This window comes from Centruroides vittatus, unplaced genomic scaffold (assembly GCF_030686945.1).
Source record: "Centruroides vittatus isolate TY-2023 unplaced genomic scaffold, ASM3068694v2 contig_941, whole genome shotgun sequence".
NCBI classification, from domain to species: Eukaryota; Metazoa; Arthropoda; class Arachnida; order Scorpiones; family Buthidae; genus Centruroides; species Centruroides vittatus.
Genome location: NW_027122625.1, coordinates 1,535,828 through 1,560,720, shown reverse-complemented (window position 1 = coordinate 1,560,720; position 24,893 = coordinate 1,535,828). Strand labels below are relative to the sequence as shown.

The 24,893-nt window shown below is 29.1% G+C and overlaps 1 protein-coding gene across 1 annotated transcript in view; it reads right to left on the bottom strand.

Annotated features, from left to right (window-relative positions):
• Positions 1-405: 405 nt before the first annotated feature.
• The window catches only part of LOC136985010 (synaptogenesis protein syg-2-like), a 30,134-nt gene continuing 5,646 nt past the window's right edge, over positions 406-24,893 (bottom strand). The window contains 14 exon segments of the mRNA XM_067282177.1: positions 406-432; positions 561-703; positions 962-1,113; positions 1,398-1,474; positions 4,228-4,249; positions 7,661-7,774; positions 7,915-7,980; positions 14,531-14,582; positions 14,584-14,804; positions 15,795-16,079; positions 18,221-18,517; positions 21,962-22,165; positions 22,266-22,376; positions 23,946-24,284. Coding sequence (XP_067138278.1) covers positions 575-703; positions 962-1,113; positions 1,398-1,474; positions 4,228-4,249; positions 7,661-7,774; positions 7,915-7,980; positions 14,531-14,582; positions 14,584-14,804; positions 15,795-16,079; positions 18,221-18,517; positions 21,962-22,165; positions 22,266-22,376; positions 23,946-24,284 — 2,069 coding nt within the window. The 3' untranslated portion in view covers positions 406-432; positions 561-574.

Genomic DNA, 24,893 nt, shown 5'->3' with positions numbered 1-24,893 from the left:
ACAGTTTTAGTCGTAAAAGGATATCATTTATTGCCTTTAAAATGTTACAAAATTCTGTTTGCTTTGAAAATATGGCATTTTAAATGGTAATAAATTAAAGATATAATTTCAACCATTAACACATGAAATTTGTGTTACGTATATGCATGCAAATACAAAGGTTTCTTCTTATATTATACATGCGGATAGACACTAAACGAATGTATACAACTCGAAATATAAAAATATATATAAATATTAAAATATTAAGTATAAATTCTTTAATTATATAAAAATTAATATTTGAATTTCTTCATTCTTTTCTTCCTTTTTTTTTTCTTTAAAATTCTATTAAAGAATAAAAATTAAATTAAAACAAAAAACTTTTTTAAAAAAAATAATAATAATAATTTAATTTATAACCTTGTTTATTTTTATAAAGCTGCAGATTTTCTATATTAAAAAAAATTAAAATTATTTTTTTAGTGTCATGAATTTTAAAATTTAATAAATTAAAATTACAGCAGGGAAGGGAAGAGAAAGGGGGGCGAATTTAAATGATAATTTTATATTTACTGTACCTAATAAATTCCAGTTAAATATTTATTTTTAATTCTTCAGCCGAACGGGTTCTTCTTAATTTAACAAACGTTGATTTACATTTACACACAGAATGATTATTAAATGAATTTTTGGAATTTCGGAAGTATTGACCTCCTCCACCCTGCAAGTAAAATAAATATACATAAAGGAGGGAAGATTTTTTTTTAAGGGGGGGAAATAGAAAAAAAATCTGCAAGAAATATATAATATTATATTCTTTTAAATTATTGTTCTGGCCACAGGCTGTCAAGAAATTTCCTTGATAAGTTATGCCTTAAGGAAAGAATCTACGCATCCTTCCTCTCCCCCCATAGGATTTCATTCAATCCAACTTGATTATTATAAAAGGAAAAATTCAAGATAATGAAAAGAGACTAACAATTGTATTAAAGTGCATTTTTTTATCAAATGACATCCACTTTAATTTGTTGCAATTGATAATGTTGCTATCATTACAATTTTCATTTTCTCCTATTTTCCATTCTTCACTAACTAAATTTTCTCTTATAAATGTAGAGCCGCACGGATTAACTGGAAATAAAATTAAAAAAATAAAAATGAGAATAAATTTAGTTAATTAATTTTCTTTTGTTTTATTACATTCATTCGTTATAAATTTTATACAATAATAATCTATTAAAATAATAAGAAAATGATGTGATTAAATTCTATTATGTACTGTACTGTACTTCATCAATTTTAAAATACGTCAACCTCTCAATAACGGCCACCTCTAAACGGCGGCCGTTGTTCACAGGTTTAAAGCGTAGAAAATTGTTTTGACTAATTGATTTTTTTTAAACAGAATTACTGACCTTTGCGACTTTTTAACAAGAACTTTTCTTCTTTATAATCCTTGTACTTATAACGATTATCCACTTCATCTGTTTTTCTTATCGAATAATTAAAAACAAATTTTAACGGATTCTATAATAATTATTTACATTAAAAACTGTTTATTAATAAGAATATTTAATTTCATTATTATTAATTATAATTAATACATTTAAATTTTATAATTTAATACATAAACATTTGTATGTGTGTGTGTCAGTGCGGTCAAACGTAACGACGTCCACCTCTAAATAATGGCCATTTTCTCAAGAAGTTTTTTGATAAAAATGCATACAAATATAACCTCTAAACAACGTCCACCTCCAGATAAGGGTGAATATTTCAAGAACCTTTTCTTTTTTGGAACAAAAATAACCCGTAAACAACGTCAACCTGTAAATAGTGGCCATTTTTTCAAGAACATTTTTGACAAAAATAACCTCCATACAACGTCCACCTCTAAACAGAGGTGAATTCTTCCACGTTTTCCTTTTTCTTACGGAACAAAAATGCATACAAAAATAACCCCCCAAACACCGTACGTTTCCTTGAATGTCCGTTCTTCGGAGGTTTTCCCGTATTCCTATACGTTCCATGACTTATTTACATTATTAATATGTTTTCAAAACAATTTATTATTCTTTTATATCTCGAACAGACGTTGTTTTATTATTTAAATCTGTGCGTAAATGCATACAATAATGTCACGAGAAATTCCGAAAATGTTTTAAAAATACAAATGTCTGTTCAAGTTTATGATTTTTTTTTCCAGGAAAATTGATTTGGGTTTCATGAAAAACTTGTATTAAATTTTCTACATAATATATTTATATATTTTATCTTGATAAATAATCTTAAACAAACGTACATCATTTTTATTGTAGATTTTTATAAATTTGCTGCTGCGCTTATTCTTATTTTTTTTCCCCTACGAAATTTTAATAATATAAATATGAAAACGTCATGATTTTTCTATAAAATGTTCTTTTATTTTTATACAGGAGAAACATTTTGTAAAATAAAATCGCATTTGTTGCTATATCATCGATTTTCTATAGGAGTAAAGCTATACCAACAATTGTTCTGACCACACTTTTGTTGACTCGTGTAACTGTTTAGTGTCGTCTATTCCTCTAAGGGAGGTTAGAGATATTTCCCTCTTACTAAATAATTCGGTTTTTTTTTAGATTAGTACACTCGACATTGCATAATTCATGAAGAAAACCAGGGATGTACACCTAGAAAAGAAAACTTTCTGGGTTGGCACAGCTGATTAGTGCACCTTCCCTAAACACCAGGTTATACCCAATACAAAATGACAGTTTTTTTCCCTGTACAGAATGTTAGTGTGCGTGTATGTGAGTTTGGGGTGTCTGTAAGTGTGTGGAGGGCACGATTTTGTTCATTCAATTTAAAGCTTAATAACTTCTGTGTTTTTTGTCAAAAATTTATGAAATTTTGCATGGAGGTTTGTGTATTTGTGGCATCGATGCTGTTAAATTTTGGTGATTAAAGATCGAGGGGGTGGGGAGATAAAGGGCATGACATATCTCGAGTAGGGTCGGACTTAATGGCGATTTTACTCGTTATTAGCCGTTACAATTCTTTTATAAAACCCATCCCTAACCTCAAAATTAAGCTTTTCTCTATTTTATAATAATTAAAACATATTAAAAGATTTTTTGATAAGATATCGCAACAGATGGCGCCACGCGCAGTTTTAAACGTAGCCGGGAAAGTTAAGCAACTGGTTGCTGGATATTTTTTTATCTAGTTTTGTGTGTTAATATACCTCTCGCGATAAGAAATGTTGTGAGATTGTACTTTATACCCGGGCATGGCTTCTTCCTGGATTAGCACTGATGGTTAGTATATTCCCAACGATGGAGATAACGTCATATCGTACTTCTACACTAAAAATTTCCTCCTCTTCCCAATCTCTGGCCAGTTATCTTAGTGTATTTCTGGTTAGAAAAATAATTTTGACGTTATAAAAATTTTTTTCTTAAGTTTTAAGCTTTAAAAAATAATATTAACAATACAATTTTTTTACTTTTTTTTTGTTGTAAGGTTTGTGACAATTTGCTTACACGTAAATCCACTGAAGCTCGTAATAATATATGTAGCATTTTCAGACTAAACAATTTATTTATTTTTTCAGTATAATGCAGCTGTTGCATTCCTTAAAATGGTGTGTTTGTACCCGAGAGCAGAAAATTCTCTTATTTTTTTCCTTCGGGATTAGCGCAATTTGGTTTGTATATTCTTAAGGATGCAAGAAAAATACACTTAAAGCTTTATTTATTTATTTATTTATTTTTACTTTATCTTCTGTTATATGACAGTGGGAAAGTATGGAGATCGGTCGAGAATTTTACATTTTTGGACTCGAAGGACCCTCGAGAAATGCAAAACAAGTTGGGGTGTTTTTTTTTTGTATGTATGGATGTTAGTGTGTGGAGCACGATTTTGTTCTCCAATTTGAAGCTTAATAACTCCTATAATTTTAGTCGAAAATTTCTGAACTCTTGCAAGTAGATTTGCGTATTAGGTGGGAATATTTTCAGAAATTTTCAGGAAAATCAAAGCATTCATTCGGGAGATATGGCCCCCACTTCTTAATATCTTTCCAACCAATCTGAAGATTTATAAAGATAATGGTAGCAATTATTAGGGATAAAAACAAGTAAAGAAGTCCAGCAACAACGTTTTAAGCTTTTATATATAAAGAATTTATAGAAAATTCTGACTTAAAATTAAAATATATTCTTAATTATACACACTTAAAAAACTTTTGCTTTTCACATTTACCTTACTCCAGAATTTGTTCCCCCTGAAAAATAAAAGATATTGGTTTAATTAAATGAATTATTATAGTAATTAATGCAAATCTAATGATTTTACCTTAAATTATATTTAAATACAGATCAAAAACAAGAAAAATTCATCTTTTACAAGTCTCATTAAAATTTAAATCATTATAGCACAAGGTTACAGTAATTAAAGAAATTAATTTTAAATTTTTATATTTATTTGGTTGGTTAAAGTAATCCTTTGAATCTTCCAATGATTTCGGAAGTAATTACATGTAAGCATTATAGAGATTTAGCCAATTATATTTCACGTAAAAAAGAGTACATTTATATGTATATAAAGTTTCTTAGACTGCAGCGGACATTAAGATAAGGAATTTCGATCAAATCTTAAATAAATTAACATAAATTACTATTTACTGTTTTATGTAGCATTCTTAATAATGAATATTGCCTTTTCTAAGCTAATAACACGTAAATTTGCCTCTAGGGATTAATATTAAAGTTCCTACCCCCCTCTAGAAAGTTCCAAACACTTGAACTTCTAGCCACTTCCTGAATTTTATTATTATTTTATTTATGAAAATAACAATTCTCTTTAAAAATCCTTTATACCTACGTTGACTATATTTTCTGCAGGATTCTAAAGAGTAATTATGAGAAATTTCATGCAGATTGGTTAAAGGGTTTAGGAATTAATAGGGTGAAATCAGGGATGGGTGGGTGTCCCGGTTTCAGGTAGCCTATATTTTCCGAAGGGCTCTAGAGAATAATTATAATAAATTTGGTGCTCAATCAACGGGTTTACGGATTAATAGGGGGCGAAATCAAGGTTGGGTAGGGTAAGTAACATAAAAAAATTGTTCCAGATTGGTCAAAAGGTTTTAGAAACGTGTAGAGAACAGACAAGTTGATAATCTATTTTTATATACATAGATTATTTGTGCAAACAATAAAAATTGTAAAAATTCATACGTAAAAAAGATGAAAAAGTAATAAATTTTATTAAAGTAAATTATATTTAAACGAAATTTTACAAGAATTTTATTTTGCTAAAAGCTTTTCACAATTTATCTAATGTATACCATTATGAAATTACTAAACATAATTTCGTTAGTTAATAATTTTCGTGATATTATTTACACATAAATCTGATAAATAAAACAATTTTAAATATTTATATTTCTATTTTATTTATTCATTTATTCTTAAAATTGTACACGAAACACTAAACAAACGTTAGATAATGGTATTAGAGAGCATAGACTGAATAAAGAACCTAAGCTTTGGTTTACTTGGAAGAATATTAATTCACATTTTATACGAAAATTTAGACAATCCTATTTAATAAATTTAATATTTAAGTATTTAAATATTAACTTAGGATTTAGAATAAAAAATAAACATGCCAAAGTGTAGATAAATTATCCATTAAAACCTCAAAATGACATTATTCCATTATCTACTGTCAACAAACGAAATAAATGCAGCATTCATAAATAAAGATTAATTAATTCTATTAATAGTTATATATTAGAAAGAATTAGACAGTTATCTCTCGCTAGATATATATTCATTAAGAAAAAAAATGCACTTTCTGTCAAGCAAAATGACAAAAACAAACTCTCTACTGCATAATTGTATTGTAGTTTAGAAGTGAAAGAAGGATTTGTTATAATCATTGTCTAAATCTGCGAATAAAGTCAACACCTTATTCATTTATATACATATATATATATATAATTTGTTCTACTGAGTAAACGTTAGTAATCAATATTCTGAGCTTGATAACGATTAAGATATATTCTTGATTATGTAGGTTTACTGGGATAAGGCAATACTCCTACATGGGAGATTTGACAAGGTGAATTGGCTTTTTATGGGAAGCTGTTGGGCATCCCTATTCGGGTGTTGGACACCTGAAGAAAACTCCACGTGACCAGCTATTGGAAACTGGCCTCTATTCAGGTGTTACATGCGTGATAAAAATCCGTAAAACTCCACGTGGTCAACTATATGGAAACTGGTTCCTACTCAGGTGTTAGACACGCGAAGAAAACCTGAAAAATTCCATGTGGTCAGCTATAAGAAACTGGCCCCTATTCAGGTGGTAAACACGTGATAAAAATCCAGAAAACTCCACGTGGTTAGCTATAGGAAACTGATCCATACTCAGGTATTAGACACGTAAAGAAAACCCACAAACTCCACGTGTGCAGGTCGGTCGAACGAACCAGCCACCCGTGTTCAGTGTTTTTATCCACTCGTCCACTGGTAGGCTATATTCGCTATTATAAATTTATATATATATATATAATCTTAATAACATTTTATATTATTATATTATAGAAACGTGGGTATAAAACAATTGCTAGTGGCGAAAATAATATAGTTAAAATTCAAAAGGATAACCACGACGACAATAACATTGAAAATATTCAATTTTATAACCAACGTAAGAGATTTGCTGATACCCCAATAAGTATCACAAAACTGTTATCTTCAAGTTTATGTTAAATACAAACGACTGTATTTGAAGATTTCTTCTTTGCAGATAAATATAAAAGAGATTTGTGAAAGTGGAATGTGGAAATTTCCCCTGTATCCGGAGTCAAACAGTGAAATAAACCTCTATCTCTAGTAGTAGCCACTTTACCAAAAAAACAAAAAAAAAACATCTCAACACCACTTCATTAATCATTCGTGCCCATTGATTTCGCTTTTCAACTAAGATTTTCTCATAAAAAATCCAAAATATTTCTACTTTAAATACTAAATAAATGCCTTTTTGTTGTATAGAAACTTCGACTTAGAGTTGAACTCGCTGCACCCTTTAATTTATGGGCAAGAAACGAAATTTTTATAATTAAAATATATTACACACCAGCCGCATAAGTAACTGTTAAACAATATCCAAAATGAAATTTTCTCTTTCGTCTACTACAATAAAAATAATTCAGCAACGAGAACAATGACATAGACATTTTTCATAACCAACCACAAACAATCATTACATTCATTAATCTGTTTAAATATTATTTTTACACGAGATTAATGGTTTTATGTTGTAGCTTGTATGATCTTTTACCAAGATTATTTTCTTGATGGATATACATTTTCATCTTTTAAATAAATCTAAAAGTTTGCAATTTATTCCTTATCTAATTAATTTTAAAACTTTAAAAGCCAGTTATTAAATAAATAAACATTAAATATACTTTAAAAAATAATAATTTAATTAATTATACATGCCAACTTTTTCCTTATTTTTTAATTAAACATAAAAATTTTTCCCATCTTTCGATGATTAAACAGAGAGAAAAAATGCATTAAAATTCTATCTTCTTTTTTTTTAAATGTTAAATTAATTTTTTACGTGTTAAATATACTTAAAACGTATCGATTTATAGGGAAAAAAACCGTAAATTTACCTATTCGTTGGTGGAAAATGGCCCTTAATATGATTGCAACAGCTAAGATAACAATGACCAGAACACTACCAGCAACAATTAAGGCAGGACTGTATATGAAATCTTCACCTTTTCCTGCAATTAAACACGGAAAAAAATCTAAAGTCAAACCGCAAATTAATATAGAAATATTTCTGATAAATCATCTCAGCAGTGAGGGGAGGGAAGAAAAAAAAATGGGAGAAGAAAGAAGGTAGTAACGAAAAAAACAATACCTTTGAAAGTAAGTTCGCCAGGTGGTGATAATGTTGTAGCTTTAAGAACAACAGCTTTACTCTGTCCTTTCGCATTAGAAATAGAAATCATGATGAGAAAAGAGAAGATAGAAGTTAAAACCCTCAACAGAGAAGTTTCAGGGAAAAAAGGGGGGAGATCTTAAGCTAGTATAGGTTTCTAGATAATCAGCTCAATACACTTCTAATAAAATTGTTGTTTTAATCCTCCTTCATAAAGCGCGACGGCATTTGACTCAAACATCTGTTTCTTCTATTATTGTACAGTTATTTACGGCACCTGGTACACCTGTGAATAAATGGATCCTCTTCTATCTGCCGAAACTTCTTTTACTCTTTTTTACTAAAGTGCAATTTATTATATAGCAGAGAGAGAGAGAGAGAGAGAGAGTGGATTTCTGTTAGAAAATTCCCTTTTTTGAAGAGGAAGAAAACAGCAATTTCTAAGTTAACTATATACTATAATGAATTATTAAATTATTTTGGTAAATAAATATTTTAAAGTGTGTATATTTATACATTAAATAATTTATTTATAACGTTTCGTTCCTTTTTTTTTTATTCTGTTCAGTCGGAGTGGGATTAGGATTTGTTGTGGTAACAGGCAAGAGGCCTTTCCTGTGTTTTTTAATTGTTTATGTAGTTCCGGATTTAGAGCTGTGATGGCCTTATGCTTCCTTTGTTTTTTTATTGTGTTTATTCGAAGCCGAATTTAGACTTGTGTGGGCCTATTCTGATAACATAAAAGAGGCCCTTCCTGCTTTTTGTGAATAAAACGAGGCCTTAAGCTACAGCCTGTTTAGTTTACACGTAAATCCTATTATGTGTTTACTCTTTTATCCATTGATTCTATTATCATTAAGCCATACACATAAATTTACAAGACTAATAAAACAAATAAACATTAATATATAAACTTTTTATATTAATAAACATTTGTTTACCTTTATATATTTATATATAAATGTATGACTGATAATTTATAATGAATTTAACTACATAATAATGATAATATTCATAAATATTTAAGTAATCAATTAAATAAAATAATATAATTTATTATATTCAAAATCATTTACATGATATTATTCTTGAGAATATTAACAAATTAATTAATAATTTAATTCATTTAATTATAAATTAAAATAATTTCATATAAATATTTCATAAATCCTTATTTTAATATAATTTCAATTTAAGTGTAATTTTAATGTAATTTGAATTGGAATTATTAATAAAAGTTTAATTAAAAATATTACATAAAATTAAGAAAATTTTAGCTAAGTTTTACAATTAATTAATATCTAAAATCACAATTAATTTGCTTACAATTAACTACAATTATCATTAATCTATAATTAATTAACTATAGTTAACTATAGTTATCATTAACTGTAATTAAAGTTCATCATAATTATAAAACTATAATAATGTTTATGACTAAATTAACATAATTAATTAAGCATTTTTTAAAGTTTACTTTCGTCTGGAATTTTGAAATTAATTTATTTTCTTTAATTACAATTAACTAAACTAATAAACTAATGATACTTATAGTTTGAGTTAAAGAAAGTCATCGCAGTTACTGCTTGCTTTAATTATATTTAAGTGTGGCTTTTTCTACAGTTAAATACAATTAATCAAATCATTTTAATCTAAATGATTAAATGTAATAATAAATGTAATAATAATTAAATATTGTGAATGTTATTAAGAATAAGTAAGAAAAGCTGGCACTCGAACAGGAGGGAAGGAATCGAAAACGCCCTGTTTTGAGGGCAGGGGTAAGATTTTTTAAACATTTTTAATGCCAATAATATTTGTTTCTAATAAACTAAAAGCTCTGTGAGTAAAATTATTGTTAAGTCTCACACCACTCTAGATATGACTCCCATCCCTTCTATCTCCCCTTCCTTGTGACTTATAACCTCCAAAATATAACGACATCAATGCCCCACAAATAGAAGTATTCCTACCAAATTTTGTAAGTTTTGGTCTATGGGTTCCTGAGATATAGAGCAAAATACTGGACAATATACATACAGGCAGAAGACAGAATTTTCTACTGTTTTTTATGTTTTTGGAATCCGAGAACGTCGAGAGAAGTGCAAAAAACAGAGGAGGGGGTTCAAAATTTTGTAGATTACGATACATTCCCTCCGTTCTATAACAAGTAGGAGAGTAATAGAATTTAATTTTAAAAATTTCAGTCGGATTTTCTATCGATAACTTTCATCTATCGAACAACACGAGGAAGAGGAGGTTACCTTTTCCAAGCTTACAACGAAAATGTGGCGACTAAATCTTGTAATTAAGACCTTCATCGATATTATTATTTTGTAGAGAAGATAATTATCAATAAATTCGGCTTGTATAATTAAAAATTTGGCCAAAACTTCCCCCTTTACAACGATCCGAGGGAGATGAATATCAAGAAAATAACATTAAGATGAATTAAATTCGTAATTGGGTTATCATATACATTAAAAGACTCGTTATAACTTTGTGTTTGCGTAGGAAACGGAGTTTATATTTAACAGGAGAGTCGAATATATCCTTGTGACATAAGCATTAACATTTAAACCATTAACCCCGATTCATCTACTTAGTAGACTTTCTACACATTAACCTATAGTTGCATTAAGAGATAACTTTTCTGTTTCTTATTCATTACAGGCGCACCTTAATTACTGTTTTGTTATTATAATTTGGTATTTTCATAAGTATCTCTCTAATTAAATATTTCAAAAGATTAAAGGTTCCTACTGCCGTAGACGAGATGAAAGAAATTCTCCTATTAAAAGTGATAAGTAGAACATTACCAACGTTTTAAAAAGATAATGCACTGTTTCCTAGTTTCATTTCGTAGCCATTTCCCTGTTTATGGATGAAGTTCTTTGAGTTATTATTGTCATTTTTTTAAATAAAAATATTCAAATTTTTATAATCGTAACTTCACTTTTCGTTAAAAATGTTCTACTTACTCCAGAGTGGGCTCGTTTTGGCCCTAAGATGTAACATTAACAGGTCCTTCCCCTCCGCAAAATAAGGATAGATGTGAGGCCATAAGCTATAATAGGCCCTTCCCTCTATAAAATAACGAAACGAGTAAAATGTGAGGTCCTATTCCCTCCATCAATTAATGATATATGCAAAAATGTCAGGCCCTAAACTATAGACTCGCAACACTAGGCCCTAATCTGTAGCTTGTTTAAATTGTGTGTAAAATCCGGCCCCCGCTTATATGTATCTATGATTTTAAAAAAGTTGATAATATTAATAAATAAAATCGAATATTTTAATATATTCAGTGCACTTTCTAGAATATATTACATATTAAATAAATCCTTCCTAGTATAATTATATATTACAGATAAAATAATTGATAAAAATTATTATTTTGACGATGTTCTAGAGAGAAATACATCACCACTTGAATTTTGATAGAAGACTAAACCTGTGACGTCATACACAATGAATTTTAATGATGTTTTAGAGGGTTGGCCCCATTTTCCCCATTCCAAAACCTAATTAACATAACCAAATGTAGAATTTAATCACGTGTGTATGCGTAAATGCACTGTAGGGACGTATACGATGGGGATGAGGCCCCTTTATCTCACGCACTAGAAAAACATGACCCAAGAAAACGTTTTTTAAAATTTTTTTAAGATACATTTAAACTATTTTTAGAACTAAATCGTAAAAAAGGGGAAATTTAGCAACGATTCTTAATGATTATTCTCCATGGGGATTTCTTCGATATCCACAAATTTAGAAGCAGACGGGCTGATAAACAACGGTAGAATAGTAGTTTGAGACGTCGAGTCGATACAATACTCTCGGTTGTTACGTTCGAATCAACAACAAAGACCACTTAGGCATCTCCTCGACCTTAGAACAACGTTAAGAGTGACTATCTCCTTTGTAGAAAATGATTGTTTTCAGATGCTTTCTTTATGCAATTTGCTTGTACCAACATAGGCCGATATATCGAGCTTTTTCCAATGTTTATGCTGTTTTTATTTTTATTTCCCCTGGCAGAAAAATTAACATATTTTACGAATTACACTAAATTCTATTCATTTTTATTTTTTATTTAAATTTAACGCTTTAATTAAAACTTTCCTTGGCAAATCGTTGTCTTTTGTGCGCCTTCATCTGCCACTCTCCCCTTCACTTTAACGCCTTTGTTTTTATTTATAAAACGAAAAAAAATAGATAAAAAATATCAAGTTAGATTATTAAACCTTATATATATATATAAAAATAAATAAATAAGCGGTAAAGTTTCTGTAAGAAGCGATATTTCTGTATCTCTTGGAAAGTTTCTTTATCGTTGGATCTCTTATCGGCAATTGAACGATTGTCGAAAGTAGGCCCACAGTAAAATGTCCAGTTTTTTGGCACATTCTAGGCTAACAAAACTAAGCTTTATACATCTACTCCTATCGAAATTACAAGACTTTTTGCTACTTAAAAGTACAAAAAAAGAAAAAAAACACGGAGGGGGGAAGAACTTTCGCCTGTAAACCGATAATCGCGTGACTCATTTATTACATTCTTACCAGTGAATAAATTTCCATCCCTGCAAATCTGACATAAAGTCATATTTATTATATATTGAAAACAAAACTCGAGTTTTATTAATATCCGTTATAAAATATTTGTTTGGCATATCGATTTTAGGGCCATCAACACGTCATCACTCGTCGCCATCTCGAAATAAACTGAAGCAATTACCTGTGTTCGTTTCATTGATCTGTGCGTGTAGTGGCGCCTTATCGTCTTGGCAAACGAAAAAGGGCAATTGACTGGGGCCCACACTAACGTGGGGCACCAAACTAATCTTTTATGAGAAAATATTCCCCCCACAGAAAAATTTCGACACTACATGGGGCCCTAATTCAAATTCGCCGGGCCCCCATGAAGATATAACGTGCCACCTGTGTGCATAATGTTAAATAAATGTAATTCGGTTTATTTGAACACCATTTATAAATATTCTGTGCGCCTTAAAACAATTAATAAATTGGGTACAATTAAATCAGTGTAAATAGTAATTAACATTTTTTCTTCCCACTCTTTGGGTGTTTTCGATACTAAGAGGGCCTCTTTTTCTGTAAGCCCACAATGGAGCGGGTGGACCCGACATTTCGCGTGGCATTGCTCACTCGGATTCGATCTCGTGTTCCCCAGAGATGTAAATTGGAGCTTAAATTGTATAATTAAAGTAGTAATAAAATAATATTAAGGTGATAAATTTATTATTATTCTGTGTAGAAAGTCATTTACAAGAGTTATCAAGTAGCTTAAGACAAAGAGCAAATGTTTGCATGTAAAGAAGCTTGAGATAATAATTATAGCAGATTATTCTCTTTGTTTACATTATTCTTCTTCATTAACATATAAAATTAGGTAAATTACTGTATATTATAATAATAAAATTTGTATTAAACGAGAAAAAATGAGTCACAACGCCGGGCAGCAATTTTAAATCATATTTTTTAAATTATTTAATTTAAAATATATGCTCTCCACCTCAAATTAATAGTGGTTTGCCCCTGTACATCATACTTTTCCTGATAACAACAGAGTCTTGCCCCTAAGCTCTCCATATTTCATCTAACTAAAACCGTTTTCGAGATTAAGGAAGGACAGACAGACAGACAGGATACAAGTGGGAATTTATAGGACTACAATTTTTTCAAATTGCAACCCAATTTATACAGTTTTTAATCATTTTTCTTTGATAATTTGCAGATTGCTGTCTCTTGTATTTAAAGGGTATAAATAACTGACAAGAGTAAACCTTTAAGAACTACAAATCTTTCGTTTTTTAATCTTTCCCAGAAAATATCTGTCATTATAAAACGGTAAGCCATATATATATAACAACAAAACAAACATTTATAACGCTATACAAGTATCATTTTTACTATCCCGGCTGTTATATATAACAGATGGGAAGTTTGGCAACCGGTCAAAAAAATGACCCCCACCAACATTTTTACAGTTTTGGATTTGGGGACCTTCAAACGTCGAGAAGTGCAAAAAAGATTTGAAGGGGTTTTCTCTGTCTGTGTGGATATTAATGTGTGTGGGGGCACGATTTTGTTTGCCCTCTTTGAAGCTTAATAACTCGTGTTCCATTTGTCGAAAATTTCTGAAATTTTGCAGAGAGTTTGTGTATTTGGGGCATTAATTCTGTTAAATTTTGGTGGTTAAGGGTCGAGAAGATAGGGGAGATACAGGGTGTGTCATATCTCGAGTAGGTCGGACTTTTACTTACCATTTACAATCTTTTATAAAATTCATCTCTACCCTCAAAATTAAGCTTTTTATCATTTTATAATATAAAAAGTTTTTAAATAGAATCTCATAACAGAGGGCGCAACGTACAATTTTAACTTTTTTGCCGGAAAAGTTACGCAACTGGTTGACGTGACTGAATCTCAAACAGTAGCTCCAATATACGGAAATAGACATAAATAAGTATAGAATATACTAAATACATCACGAACAATATAATTATTTTACGAGTGCATAAGGTATCATTAAATAAAAACGTGTAATTAATTATTCTTAATCTACTCACCAGCAGGAACAAGCTTGACAAACACAGGGGGATTTTTGGATCCCAACTGAATTGACTGCCCAGCATAATAAATCTTGAATATCTTCAGGTGATTTCGGTAAATAAAATGCTACGCTAGTGGTACCTTTAACATCGTAACGTATAGGAACAGTTGAATTCGATTTCCAGAAAATATCCACCAAGGATGGATCGGCTTCCACTTGACAGGTTGCATTTATCGGTTTGTTTACGGTCGCAACTGTTAAGATTTCCTGTTGCTTGCATATTGGCGAAACTGTTTCGTTATAAATAATTTTAAGAATAAAAATTTGATTTAAGATAACATCAATTAAGTACCGTCCGTTAATTACGTGTGCAGTTTTTCAGGCACTTATGGCCCCCTCCCTGTCGTGTACAATGACGTACTTTTGGCAAACCCCTTTTCTCAAATTACGTTTACAATAGCGGATGGACCCTCTTGACATTGCAGAAACGACTTCCCGAAACCACTAATACCACTAAAATCCACACTGACAGCGCCTGAAACCCCTCCCGTCGTGTACAACGACGTACAGTACATACGTTTCTCACCCCCTTAACTGCGAGAGAAATTGACGGACAGCCCCAAAAACAACTATAAAGATCGTTCTGCCATTTTATATCGAAATCATCAATAGAATAAGCGTTAAATCCGAAAAAATTCCGTTCAAAATGAATTAAATTATAACAAAAAATGACTATTTTCACGTTTATACTATAAGAAAATTTTAATTAATTTAATTTGACATATTCGGATTAGGATAATTTTATATCCGTACTATTTGTTTAGTTCGTAAAATTTTAAAGGAATTTTGTATTCGTCCAACAATAGCAAATGGAAATTTTGATGGAGCCGATTATTTAATGAACAATGAAGAATTAGCTTATAAGAGAAAATCACCATTGGGCCAGGTGTATATTAAGTAACAACAGCTTTGTTCTTCCGAGAACATTAAAGTAATTTGGCAATAAGTTGGGAATATTAACCACTGTGTTCCTTTTGTATAAAAGCTCACAAGTGGCTCTAAGGAGTATTTAGAAATCCTAGAGGACTACACGTGTAACGTAATTAAGTAAATGACTAAGCTTGTCACTTTGAACTCACAATTAGTACATCGTTAAGCATTAGCATTTTACCCAATGGAGTCGTTTTATCATGATTTCGAATAGTTTCTAAAACTTAAATTTTTAATTAAAATAATATTTTTTAAAATTTATATATGTATATATATATATAATTACTTACATTTGACTCTTAAATAAACCGAATTACTTTCTCCTGTTCCTTCGCTGTTTGTAGCTATACAAGTATAATGACCCCTAGAAGATCTTTGGATATTTTTCAAATATAATGTCTGATTTAAAATGAGGATGTCCTTAGAAGTATTAGATGCTAGATCTTGGTTCCGAAATCTCCATCCTACTTTATTTATCGGAGGATTTGCTCTAATATCGCATTCAAAATGTACATCTGTTCCTTCTTTGATGTTAGAATAATTTCTTCCAAGTCGAAGATTTAATTGGGGAACATCTGAAAGAAAATATCCTCTATATTTTTTTTAAAACTTTCCCTAATATTTACTAAAATGTTACTCTATTTTTTACCATTTTTCAAGAGAAAAATTAAGTAAGTGGTTTTTAATAGGCTTTATTAAATAAGGAGAGAAACTGCACTTCAGATGTATCTTATTTTTCACGAAATTCTAAAGAAGGAATTTCTGTATTCTCTCATTTTCTTTTATTTTTCCTTCCCCCTTATCTGTACTTTAAAAAATTTCTTAAATATAAACGAGAAATAAATTAAGAAATAATTAAAGTTTAGCTCTTTCCGGATAAGTGTTTTTCGAGTTTACTTATTACACTCCATTGGTTATTTCTGTAAAATTGCTTCACTTTAATTATTTCTTACATCATCCTCTTCCTGTGTAACGTCTACGAATGCTATTTGGTGAACAATTCTTCTTTCTGCCAAGTAGAATAACAGTTCTTTATGAACAATTATTGAGCTTTTGCAGACTACAGCGTATATTTTTCTCACAAACGATCCTTTTTTTTCTTAATTAATACAATTTATATCGTTTTCAGACACTCGAAATACACAAAAAGACCTCCTTAAATATCCTGCAAGCATTCAACAAGTATATATCACCTTCGAGTTTATTAAAAACGAGATAAGTTATCTTCCCCGAAGAGCACAATTTAAAAGTCTAAATTCCAACTAAATTAGAAGAATTAGAATTAAAGTACAATTTACCTTAACTAAAACGTATTCGAGTGTAGGTCTGTCACATGGTTTTGAGTGTTTATAAAAATCTAGAAGTTATTTATTCATATGCCATTTCTCATGCTGTTCGAGAGTCGAAACGTTTTCTATAATTTTAGCATTTGAAGTGTATTTTCTTTCTTTCTAAACTTCTAAAATCCCTAAGCACAAACAGTTATAACATATATCTCGGATGCAAAGAATTGCTAGTAAAAAATATCACATTGTTGACTAGATGTAAACTTAGTAGGTAATTCTAGAGAGAGACACGTTCTCTATACTGTCATGCAAGACTACTCAACATAAATCATTTGACTTCGACAATGCACAAGAGTATTGTTAAGAAACTTCTCCCCCCGTCTTTGTAGACTCTGGAGAGATTTTCCTATTGTTTTTATGCAACTGAAAGGAAAAAATTGAGCATTTTTTCTCCTTTAAAGTAGCTAGTACTACTATACAACTGCAAGAATAATCCCCAAGAAAAAAAAATGATAACTGCCATCTTCTTTAAAGTTACTTTATTTTACAAGAATTTTCAATAAATTTCATCCCTTCCTTCTTTATGATTTCATGATTGCTTTACATAACTTCTTAAATGAAAACTAGTTTATCTATGTTATTTTTTAGTATTTATATATTGGCTACAATCCAATACTTTACTTTTATTTAATAAAGTTTTAAAAGAAGAAGAGGAGGAAGAAGAAGAAGAAGAGGAGGACGAAGAAAAAACTCTTCCCTTTCTTCTAGAAAATTATCTCTTTAATAGTATCAAACCGAGCATGTTATCATTGCGAAACAGGAACTTATTCTATAGAAGTATAGATTTAATTTTCTAGAAAAATGGTTCAAAATGTGGTTTCTCTGATTGACTGAAGTTGGATTGTCGTGTTTGGAATACCATGATCCGACTTTCACTCAGAAAAGATATGTTTCTACCAGGTTAAACTCGGTTAGATGCCTTAGAAACAATAGATTTTTTTCTATTCCACCTAAAAAAAGCCGTGTATAGAGCTTATAAACAAACAATATATCATTTTTAATTAATTTTTTTTAGAATTTAAGCGTTTTTACTACTACGTTTTTAAAAGAACTTAAATGTGTTTACTCTACATTAAACTAGAGAATTTTTTTATGTGTTATTCAATTAATAAGTAAATAAATTAATTAAAAAACTTTTATTTGTTTTAATAAATTTCGAGTTTTTCCATTGGAAATTATAGCAGGAATTGGACGAAAACAGAAAGAATTGTATAAAATTTTATCGATATATTTCTATATTTTTATGAAAAATTAATTTCCGATGTGCTTAGACTTTCACGAGGGAAATAGGGAGGAAAAAAAAAATAGAAGGAAAATTGAAGTAGAGAATGACAGACAGAGATGGAATAACAGTAAACTCCGTTACATACAATGAACGTCCAATTTCCAGCTATCTTCTAGCGTGCTTGGAGTAATGGAAGGATTATGTGCACGACACACCAGAAACTTCCCGTTGTCGTCAGCAGATGGCACAAACGTCAGGTAATTTAATGTAGCATTTCCGTTCTCGATGATTTCCTCTCTGTTGGACACCAGTTTGACGCTGCCTTTCCACCAACTGATATGAACGGATGGGAGGGATCCACGTGTACTGCAGGTGACGTGATGCACAGTATTTGCTGACAGTGGGTGACGCTCACCAATTATTTTCACATCTACGGGCTTCACTGTAACATAAAGATAGAAATTCAATAAATCTTCTACAATAAACGACTCATTATATATCCTCCATCATAAACGCTCTTTCTCCTCTTCTTCCCTTCTTTAAAACTTGCCGGCATTAAGTAATGACCCCACGTCTATTCTTTTCTACTTTTCCCCCTTTTAAGTTTCATGCTGCACTTAGATAATTTATTAATAATTTACTCTGGCGTATATTTGGCTTAGAGGTTGTTTATAGGATTGAATATAGTTAATTAGAGCCAGAAGCAAAATTACTAATAGCCAAGTTTTGATAAGCAGCTTTACCTATGCTTAAGTAATTAAATTTATAAACGCTTTCTATATGTGACTACAACATCCTGTAAATTTACAAGACTAGATATGCATTTAAATGCATTTTCTACTTATTTTATTATTTTACTACTTTTTGACGCTTGTTTTACTCATTTTATCACGAAATATTTATTTAAATATAATAAAATTAACTTCACAGAGCTACAGATGTTCTCATTGTTAACACGAAACAGATTACCTGTTTATAAAAAGTAGAAAAAAGTAAAGGAAATATATATATAAAGAAAAAGAAGAAGGAACGTTCTTTAATCTTACAAATGTTTTAAGATGTTGTTCGCTTTTTTTTTAATAAAAGGCACACTTTAGAAATTCGCAATGTCCTGTTGAAGACGAGCAATTGCATTCTGTTCTTTCGCAACCTGTGTTTAGCTTCACAACAGAAAATTAAACCCCCACAGGCACAACAAAAAAGCAGATCAATAATGCCATTGCTTACAATACATTGCTATCCATTGATGGAAAAGTTGAGATAAAACTTTAAATTGCAACTAAAAATCGTATACAATCAAAACTTATCTTATATTTTTTACAAGACGCTATTATGTTATCTCAATTTTGTTTCCAATTATTATACGATGATATAAAAATTTAGAAGAAAAAAAAAATTTTTTTTTCCTTTTTTTTATTTTCAATTTTTATATTTATTCGTAAGAATATATTTATATACAAATAAGATTTTCCTTTTTAAAAAAAAAACACAGGAATCGCATTACAAGATTCTTATTATTTTAAAATTAGATTATTTTTTATAAAAGTGTTTTTTTTTCCTTAAAACAATATATTCTTGGAAAGTAGACAATAGTTTTTAATGATGTAAATTTATATTTTTAGTTATGAAATATATGAGATGTTTTCTAAACAATTATTACTTGAGTCTTGTAAAGTATTAGTGTTTTATTACAGTCGAAACTCCATTAACGAACACCTCCCGACAACGGCCATTTTTTTTTTTTTTTTTTCGTTGTTCAGAGGTTTGACTGTAAAATAAATGATAAATTTATTGTATTATCTGTTTGTTTATATATATTTTAATATAGACCGATGTTTATGTACTATATATACATTACTAGAAATTCTAGGAAGGCTACAAGATAAGAAGCGAGTGATTTCTTGATTAAATGTAAATAAAAAAGATATAAACATAGATATTAAATCTCCGATTATCAAGATGCTACTGCTTTAAAATACAGGCAACATAAACTCAATACTTACAAAATTCAGAAAATATACTGAAATATAAAAGCCCGACTTCATAAATTCAAGATTCTCTGTTTATTTGATATTTTTATGTATCCTATAATTTAATTTATAAATATAAATTATACTCTATATTTTCAACGTATTTTCATGGTTTACTTGTAGGTAGGCAATGAGGGTAATGATCATATTAGGTTAGTGTTACCTATGGTTCCAAAATGGCGGCTCGTCTCTGATTCAAGGAAACAGAAGGAAAAAAAAAAAATAGTGGGGACGCACGTTCTAATCTAACCTAACCTATTCTAATAAATTACCATAATTATTACCAACCAAATTATTAGAATAGGTGAGGTTAGATTAGAACGTGCGTCCCCATTGTTTGTTTTTTTTTTTTTTTCCCTTCTGTTTCCTTGAATCAGAGACGAGCCGCCATTTTGGAACCATAGGTAACATTAACCTCATATTATATGCAGTATAAAGTTGTAGCATTGTGTATTAATATATAAATGTTTAATGTAATTGGTTTTCGTGAAATTTGCCAAAAAAATAGATGACAATTGTCAATAGGATCGTCTAGCAAGGATAAAGAATAAGGAAACAATTTCCTACCCCCCAAACTAGCTATGAAAACCCACAAAGATCCATTGAATCCAGAACCCCAACTAGTGTTGAAAAATCTTATTTCTACAAGAGATGCCATACAGAGAATATAGATTCAATTGAAGAACATCCCCTGCATCAGGAGATTGCTGCTCAATGTAACACCTGAAAGGTGATGAACACTGTTTTCAATGGCCGATCCTCCATGATGATTCTCACGTGCAATGTGATACTGTGTTTCAAAGCTGACAAATTGGCAGCATACCCACAATGAATTACACTTTCCCCCACTACGTGGATGAAGATCTCACGACTTTCAGCGCCAAAAGTGCCATAATGGCTGGTTTCGGTACTAATATGTTTTTTTTTTTTTTTTCATGAAAATATCTTCTGCGTATCCTGAAATGTCACCAGATCAAATTTAATTGCATTTTGACTGTTAAAATATATCTGTAGACAGCATTGAATATGAGATGCTTTAATTATGGCATGTATTTAAAGAGAGAATTGGACTTTTAAAATAACTTAATAATGAATTTAATTTTATATATAAAAGTATTAAATAATTCGTAAATTTATTATAAGTTTCCGTAGAAATAAAAATTATTTTATATAATTTATTGAAACATTTTAAAATATTTAATAAAAAGACATGTATATATAAATGTCAATTCAGTAAACAGTTATAAACTTATAAATTATATTATATTTATTTAAATTTTATAATATAACGACACGTTATAAAATTCAAATTAAATTAGAATGTATTTTTCATTTCAAAATATTCCCTTGTTATCCATTTATAAAATTACATTTCTTTATCGGGGGAGAAAAAAAAATAGAAATTTATGTAAATTCTTTTAAGTAATTGACACATAAAATTGCTCAATATTCAATTATACATCTGCTTTTACCTGTTCAAATAGAAATTTGCTGCAAAGTAAACAAAAGTAACGCTCCGAGACAGAAAACAGGCAACGTTTGTGTTAAATGTAGCCAATAACTTGTCCAGAAATCTTTAGAAAGGGTACAGAAAGAAAACAAGATTTCTGCAACCCCTCTAAAGATTCCTCACAAGATTTTTTACCCAAATGTACTCCAGAAAATCCTCAAAAGAGGAGTGTAATTGCCGTTTATCCATCTAAATCCTGTCCGAATTTACAGATATATAAAACAGAAGAAAGTTCTGATAAGATGAATGCATTTCGCTTTCATCAAACGATTAATTCAACAGCTCAAAATAATAAACTCTGGCTTGTTTTAAGCAGCGGACATTGAGGATATCAAGAAACACTTACGAGTCACATTCAATATCACAGTAGTGGAAGCAGGAAGAGTAATGTTAGAATTTGATGCTTGACAAGTAAATGACCTCATTAGATGATTTCTCTTCAATTCTCCAACTATTAGTTCATTACGAAGAATATTATTCGAAGTCATCGTGTAAGTACTATCAATTATATGAGAACCATTCCACCAGGTTACACTTGGAACGGGTCTGCCTGGAATGAAAATAAACCTCATCAATATTAAAATAAGCAGAAAGGACGGAGGGGGGAAATGGAAAAAAAAAAACATGATTTCCATTAAAAAATTACGCACCTTTATCCACTTCGCAAATTAAAATTAAATGAAACCCCTCTGGAAAAGGCCCAATGATATTATTAAGCACCTCTCCCCTGAGATCTTTGATAATTGGTTTACTTGCAGGAACTAGAAAACAAATTATTACATTTAGAAGTAATTTACTTTTATAAATGATTTATATAAAATAATAAATAGATAATTAACTCTTTATAAACTTAATAAACGGATAAAATTTAGTGTAATATTAATGTACGCATTATTATTATTATTGTTTCTTTATCATTATGAAAGTTTTTTAAGTATAATATTTGTTTTTAAACAATGGATATTTTAATCAAATGTATAAAAATAAAAAGATTATTTATTTATTTAAGTTTTACACAAAATTACATACGAATTCAGTAAACCTCGATATAGCATCACCTCCATAAAGAGCCAAAGAATACGCCTGAAGGATCCTCCCATAAATATGGAATATCCTTCATGTTTGCGTATTACATCACTTTATATCACAAAAGGCATTATTATAATCAAATTGTGTATAAACTCCGTTACTGTATATAATTCTTATTGTTTTAAATATCTTAATTTAGCGCCATAACAATCGATTTAGTGCCAAATGGTGTTAAATCGAGGTTTTGATTGCTTTTATGTTTACACGTTTTTTTTTTTTTTTTGATAGATAATATAATATAATTAAATATTATTATTATTATTATTTTATAATTTTAAAAATAAATTATATTATTTATTCTTTAAAATATTGAATTTATTTGAGACATAAAAAAACATTAAAAATTTTAAAACATTTATTTATAAATAAGATAAATTCTTTTCTCATTTATATTAAATGTCAAATAAATATTTTTTACAAATAATATTTAAGTTATTATTATATTTATTTAATATATTTTGAGCATATTAAATTTATTTATATGTATAATAATATTTTCAACATCATTTCTCATGCCAAGAGCATTTTAAAATATTTTTTTATCTAAAAATTATTAAATTTAATTATTAAAAAAAATATTTATTATACTTATTGAAGGTTTTATTTTAAAAATTTAATGTGAATTTTTTTTTTCCTGTATCTTTACTACTGGAAGAAGATTTTTCAGCTTGCAAGGTACAAGTTTGCTACAAAACTTAGCAGATAAGAATGTTTATGGATGTTAAAAATACTAATAATACTTTCCAATAAAAATATTCTAGTTTCACAAAATATAAGAATTTTTATTTGTATATAAAAAGAAAATATATATATATATATATACATAATTTTCTTACTTATAAACATGCCACAGATTATATTACAGAATCACAAATTAATTGTCCTCTTACTTTTCAAAAATAAAAGAAGATAATTGGTGTTTGTTTGATTTATTTTTTACTGTTTAAACAGAAATTCTTATATTTATTCCTGTTTTTATTACATAACATTAATCCAAAACAAAATCTTTTTATTGGTTGTAATAATTATACAATAACTTATACAATACTCCACTTTAATCATTTCTGCATCCTGAATTTTTTTAATAAGAAAAAAAAATTCAGGATGCAGAAATCCCGTTTTAATGAGAAATAAATATTTTATTTTATAGCTTACTGAATGTATTTTTTGTGTGTTTTTTAAAGCATATATTCTAAAAATACATATTACTTAAATGGCTTACTATTAAGATATTTATTTACCAACGATGTTCAGATAAAAATAGAAATTTCTTGTTTGAGATTTGACAAAATCCACTCTGCACCTGTACATCCCTTCGTCTTCTACTTTTAAATTATCTATAGCAAGGTAGGGTGGTCTGTGCAAAGTAGTGAAATAAGACCTGCCAGCCAAAGACTCTCTTGCTACGTGACTTGCTTCTGACAAAGAACTCTGCCTTGAGTCGATGCTGTACACAATAGTGTTGTCATCCTTGTACCATAATATAAGCATCACTACGTCATCGCCGGAAAATGGAGTAATGTTGCATGGTAATAACACTTTTTGACCTTCTATCCCCGTGTAGTTAATAAAATCTCCAACTGAAAAGAAGAATATGAATAGGTATTACACATGAGTAAAGTGCGCCAAGTTTGTTGCACTGATGAGGCCATTAGCCTATATATAATATATATATATAAATAAAAGTATATATAAATATATATAAAAATTAGGAAAGAATATATAAATTAAATTTTTGAATATCTAACATACAAAACAATTTCTATTAATATACTAAGTGATATATTTAATAAAAACATCTGTAAACTTGACTGTATATGAATTTTTAACCATTTTAATTTTCAATTTCTTATTATTTTGCAAGTTTTTTACATACATAAAATTGAAATAATTTATTTTATAGTATTGTTATTAATATTATTTAATAGTTTGATAGCTAAAATAAGCAACATAATATAGAATAATTGAGATTTCATACCTCATTTTTTAAAATTCTCTTAAAGAAATCCATTTTAAGCAACATAACATAGTTATAAAAATACATTGATGTTTATGCAATGATTCAACAGTGTTTATGTTTAAATTTTAATGGTTTAAATCACTTAATACAGCAACAACAAGCATTTAAACATTAAATAAGAAAGCATAATAAGTGCGTAGTACATTATATTAATCTTTTAGTGAAATTT